Source organism: Carassius auratus, chromosome 30 (assembly GCF_003368295.1).
Source record: "Carassius auratus strain Wakin chromosome 30, ASM336829v1, whole genome shotgun sequence".
Classification (NCBI taxonomy): Eukaryota; Metazoa; Chordata; class Actinopteri; order Cypriniformes; family Cyprinidae; genus Carassius; species Carassius auratus.
The window spans coordinates 11926808-11932807 of NC_039272.1; the positions used below are offsets into that span (position 1 = coordinate 11926808).

Below are 6000 nucleotides of genomic sequence, written 5' to 3' on the forward strand. Positions count from 1 at the left end.
CTCTTCAGACCTTGGTTATCTTGTTCAAGTGTGTTTGATTAGGGTTGAAGCAAAATTCTGCAGGGCTGCAGCTCTCCGACATTCGCCACCTCTTAACAGAGCCCTGAAATTCGTTTAATGCAAGCATTCATTAAAATAAAAAAAATTTGATCAATCAAAACACAATATAAATTACAATGTTAAGCAAGGGTTAAGCATAGAGTGATAACAGAAACAGGGTTTGTTTCGTCTTCATTTTCTGCATTTAATTTTCTGCGCGCTCGCAGAATTGTCATTTTTCGTTTTGCAGGTTGATTGACTCGTTTATCAATCTCTTTATTGAATGATTACTTAAAATTTATGTTTTTATGAGAGGAATTTAAAATGCCTGACTGAAGAGAACATGATGTTTAGTGAGAGGATTTGTTTACGGATCAAAAGAAGGTCCTGCTGCACAAACGGTACACTATCCTACTACAAAAAAAAAAAATTTTTATTCTTTAATTATTTTTAAACTTTAAGAAAACTTTCCTGGATAACCAAAATCAAACCATATAAAACAGTGTTCTCGGAACCAAAAACCTACATCCTGGGAACGTTCTGGAAACCAAAAACTAACGTTCCGGGAATGTTCTTGGAACCAACCATTGTTAGCTGGGAGGTTGGTATTTTTCATGTTTCTAAAACATTTTATTTTGCTTACATTATTTATTTTATTTTAAAAACGACTTGATACAGAGCTTAAGATATCTACATTACCTATTATAGCCTACATGCTAATGTTACAGCATAGATATTGGATGTAGCCTAATTTGCGAGTGTGAGGAAATTGCTCAAAAAATGCGGGGTATTAAAATAGTTGGAACACACATGCACTATTTAACAATCTCAGATCGTGTGAACTCTCTGCAATGCAGGGCATGCATTCTACAATACAACACATTTTGTCAGATGCTCTGCAATAACTCTTCAATGTTTCTTATGGGCCAATGTTTTTTTTTTTCGTGATGAAGTAAATTTTAAATAATAAAAACATATTCTGGCCAATCAGGGGCCCCTGCACACGTGGGGCCCCTAGACTGCAGCCTAGGCAAGCCTGTGCATTAATTTGTGCCTGAGAATGTCCCACCTACAGATGGAAGTCCACATACTGTAGCATGCAGCAAGCGCTAGCAAGCCTGTAAAGTGATTTCATTGAGTTCAAACGTCAAAAGCGGATATTGGCACCAGGCAACAAGATGTCCCTCACTGTGAAAAACATTTCTGTTACTTATAATTCTATAAATCAGAGCAATACCTTTACCAGTGGGGATTTTATATCGGGACATGTCATTCTAGATGTAGCGAAGGACACACTTATCCAGTTGTTGAGTGTGAAAATGAAAGGTAAAGCAAAGGTGTGCTGGACAGAACACTACGGTCAAACAACTATTGTTTACTCGGATAAGGAGAAGTATTATTCCATGGAGAGGTTTTTTGTTCTGGAGGACAAAACACATGGTAGGAGAAATTAGCTGTACATTTTTCTGTGTAAAACATCAGGTCGATTCAACAAGTATGTTTTGTGAATCTTGTAGGTGACTTTGAGATGCTGAATGATCCCTCCGGACAGCCGTGTAAGTCTGTTCTTAAGTTACATGAATATAGTAAGAAGAGGTATGGAAGTGAATCTGAAACACATATTCTTTGCATTCATCTGTGACTTATTAGATTCTTCTGTTGTGGCACCAGGGCGTCACGTTTACCCATTCACCTTTCAGTTGCCTCAACAGTAAGTTACACAACTCTTCGTTTTTCATTAATTGTGACTCTGGGTCTGTAAAACGTGTGTGTGGATAAGTGAATAAGAATGTCTGAGATCATAAAATGTGCTTTAAAACATGTGAAATATGGGTAAAAAAAGGGTTATCTTCAAGTTTGACACTGTTCATACTTTACACAGGGATAACAATTAATCCTGGGTATTCACAAGGTGACGTTTCACACTGTACTTTCGTAAACCTATGGGCAACGTTCTAAATCATTTGCATATTTGCTCTGTCAGTGTGACTGGTGCATCACGTGTTTGCCAACTATTGAGATTTTCAGAATGGAGTTTTCGGACTACAAAGGCAAGAATGAAAGGATCTCTTTACTATAATTTGTTTGATCACTATATCTATTATAAGTGTTTCTGTACTGTTCTGAATGTGAATAACTATATAAATATGTGGCAATATTTTTAAGTGATACACTTATGAAGGTCCGAAGGTATTCTCTCTTTTCAATGGTTTTCCTGTCATGGCATCCTGCATGTTCGCTACTTCACTTTGATTTAGCAGACAAAATGTTTTCAAATATAAAATACTTTTAAAAAAAAGTAAAATAAAATATAATTAATAAATTAAGAGACTATGCCAACATTTATTTTTCCCCCCAGATTTTTTGTTTGTTCTGTCTCGAAATAACCACATTTACACATTCTTTTCTTCATAGACACTTCCCACCATCCTTCAAAGGTTCAGTTGGAAAAATTGTGTATGCTTTGGAGGCAAAACTAGAAAGAGCAATGCGTGTTTCTAGTAAAGACAAAGCAGAGTTCCACTATGTACCTAAACCTGATCTGACTGTTCCTGAACTAATGGTGAGATTATGACTAAAAACCCATGTATGTTTTTACCATACATTAAGGGACGTTTTTTACCTTTTATGGACAGTGTTACTTTTATAAAGCTCTTTTTCTGTGTATAATCTTTTTGGTCAAATGAATGCATTTAACCTGCAGTTACAAAAGCATTAATACTGTTTTGATATTTTAAACATAACATGTTGAATACTGATATCTGAAAAAAAAAAAAAAAATAATCAATGGCATGCCAACAACCTGAGTGAAGCATACTGTCGAAAAAAAAAAAAAAAAAAAAAAAAAAAATTATATATATATATATATATATATATAGACCAAAAGTTTGGACACACCTTCTCATTCAAAGAGTTTTCTTTATTTTCATGACTATGAAAATTGTAGATTCACAATGAAGGCATCAAAACTATGAATTAACACATATGGAATTATATATGGAATTATATACATAACAAAAAAGTGTGAACCCACTGAAACTATGTCATATTGTAGGTTCTTCAAAGTATCCATCTTTTGCTTTGATTACTGCTTTGCACACTCTTGGCATTCTCTTGATGAGCTTCAAGAGGTAGTCACCTGAAATGGTCTTACAACAGTCTTGAAGGAGTTCCCCGAGAGATGCTTAGCACTTGTTGGCCCTTTTGCCTTCTGTCTGAGGTCCAGCTCACCCCTAAACCATCTCGATTGAATTCAGGTCCGGTGACTGTGGAGGCCAGGTCATCTGACGCAGCACCCCATCACTCTCCTTCTTGGTCAAATAGCTCTTGATGCCTTCAGTGTGTCTCTACAATTTTCAGAGTCATGAAAATAAAGAAAACTCTTTGAATGAGAAGGTGTGTCCAAACTTTTGGTCTGTACTGTATATTAAAATGCAAAAAAACTCCCCAGAAAAAAGGGCACTTTCTCTCGAGGAAGAAAAAGGGCAGGTGCTCAATCCCACTTTGATGTCCATACATTCTTCTATATGTTTTGAGGTTTTCCTCACCTTTTCTATGTATTACATTTTGTCTTATTTAGGCACCTCAGTATGGAACCAAAGATAAGCAAATGAAACTCTTCACCTCTGGGAGTGTCTCCATGAGAATAAACATAGAAAAAATGGGATACTACCTTGGTAACATTGTATTTGTTATTGTAACATCTCAGAAATGTTGATGTTCCCTCATTTTCAACCATTCTTGTTCTGTTGTGTCAAGTAAACCCAAAGTTCGATTTACATCAGATGGCCATTTTCATCAAATCAGTTTGACATAGCAATTTTTATCTATTTTTCAGAGCAGTCACATTCCATTATATTTGGGTTACATTGCAGATACACAAGATCCAGAAACTGCACAGAAAAACTTTTTAATGTGTTTGTAGCAAAATGCAGCATATGCAAAATGTTGATAAAATTGTAAACATCTATATGGGGAGCAGGGATTGGATTTTTCTTTTTCTTTTTTGGATAAGCCAAGGTTGTTGTTTTTTTTTATTAAGTGTATGTCTCTCCACAGGAGAGGGCTTGAAAGTTTTGGCTGAAGTTCAGAACAATTCGTCCCGTTCAATCAAGCCAAAATATTGCTTGTATGAAAAACACAGCTTTTTTGCAAAAGGCAAGAGAAAACTTCACACACAAGACCTGCTTAAAGAGGAAGGGGAACCCATTGAGCCAAACTCAAAGAAAACTGTCACCAAAGTGCTGTCCATTCCACCCAGCCTTGCCATATCTATCCTAAACTGTAAGATCCTCAAGGTTGAGTACAGACTCCGGGTGAGTTTTAACATCTGAACCAACTCATTGCAGTGAAGTGAGCACATAAATCAGATTGGCATACCAGTGTGTTTTTATTTTAAAGGTGCATTTTTACATTTTAACCATTTAACAAATTAAGGGCTGTGATTGAAAAACAGAGTTTCTATTACTGAATATTTTATATAAATTCTATAGTATAATCCCTACTTTTAAAATTAATGTATCTTTTTTATTTGCCTGAAAAATACAGTCCTAACTTCAGTCCTTACTGAATCATTAATATTTCAATATATTTGCATTGTGTCTAGGTCTACCTGGATGTGCCATATGCCTCAGATCCGGAGATTAAATTCCCAGTTGTGATTCTTCCTCCTCAGCCTTTGTCAGATCCTAAAGACATTGATTTTGGAATCTGGAAACAACCAGCAGAAAGCAATATGTACCTCAACCCACCTCCTATTGCTCCACAAGCCCCACCACTTCATGTGGTTGGAACACCTGGTCAGTTTGGAGCTAGTTACCCTGCTCCTCCCCATGTTCAATTAGGAGCATCTGGTTACCCTGCTCCTCCTCTTGGTCAGTTTGGTCCAGATTCTCATCGGTCTGACCCATCAGCTCCACCTCCATATCAGGACTATCAGTTATATCCACAGTTTCCAGACCACCCTGAAAAATCTTGACAAAATGGTTTTAAAATCACCTTTTTAGCTTCTATTAACTTTTAATGTAAAAATTTTCAAGAATGATTCATATTGATATGTAGCCTATTTCCTACAAAGTAATGTTGAATTTAATATGGTGAAACATTATCACATTTGAAGATTGGATACAATTTTAAGTTAGAACAATAATTAAAAGGTCTATTAAATAATGCACAATGATGTTTTTATATCTTTATTGAGCTCACTAACTCTAGGTTGCAATCACACAAAATCCAATGCATGTTTTATTTCTTATTTCTTTATTCCTTTTTCTAATGTGACTGAATAAGTAAAACATATATATATATATATATATATATATATATATATATATATATATATATATATATATATATATATATATATTTGTAATTTCCGTTTAATACAAATAATTTTTCCACTGATGAGTTTTTAACAATACCCTATGTTTAATTTGTGACATGGCCCAAATCAAAAAATGTTAATAAATAAATAAATAAATAATTTTTATATAGTGCCAGAGATTTTATAATTAAATTATTTTGACATGTAATACAGTTTCAAAATGCCGTTAAAATGGAGTTTAGAAAACCCTTCTAACCCTAAAGCCTTTTAACTGCTAAATGTTGGTAGATTGTTTTATTATGTTTGCTCAAGTATCGGCTGTCAAGGTCCCACATTTATCACCCACATTGAGAGATTATTATTATGTGAAAAGGCTTTGAGTTTCGCAATATTTGACATTTGAGACACATTTAGTGAACTGTAAGCATTTATCCAGAAATCCTTTACTAGTAAAGACATACCATGTTAAACTAGTGACAGGGCAGTGAACAGATGGGAACAGCAAGGAATGTTGCCTTAGGCCCCCACTTAAGACTTTTATTGTATAATATACTCACAGTGCCTTAGGTGGCCACTCATAGAAACTGCTCCCTGGGTCCTGTGAATTTGAGCCAAACGTAGTCTAAAAATGACCCGCA

General features: G+C 35.0%; 1 protein-coding gene across 1 annotated transcript; it reads left to right on the forward strand.

The window, feature by feature from the left end:
- Positions 1–1183: 1183 nt before the first annotated feature.
- Positions 1184–5278, forward strand: LOC113050021 (arrestin domain-containing protein 3-like). The gene is made up of 7 exons (XM_026212738.1): positions 1184–1479; positions 1557–1595; positions 1690–1750; positions 2455–2602; positions 3620–3716; positions 4099–4355; positions 4646–5278. The coding sequence occupies exons 1-7, from the start codon at positions 1218–1220 to the stop codon at positions 5015–5017; spliced, it is 1236 nt and encodes a 411-aa protein (XP_026068523.1). The 5' UTR covers positions 1184–1217; the 3' UTR covers positions 5018–5278.
- Positions 5279–6000: the final 722 nt, after the last annotated feature.

What these genes read in the sequence shown, in the direction of transcription:
- LOC113050021 (XM_026212738.1), top strand. Translation starts at nt 1,218, where the DNA reads ATGTCCCTCACTGTGAAAAACATTTCTGTTACTTATAATTCTATAAAT. An exon ending in TGACTGTTCCTGAACTAATG is followed by an intron (nt 2,603 to 3,619) that starts GTGAGATTATGA and finishes TGTCTTATTTAG; the next exon opens with GCACCTCAGTATGGAACCAA. An exon ending in AAAAATGGGATACTACCTTG is followed by an intron (nt 3,717 to 4,098) that starts GTAACATTGTAT and finishes GTCTCTCCACAG; the next exon opens with GAGAGGGCTTGAAAGTTTTG.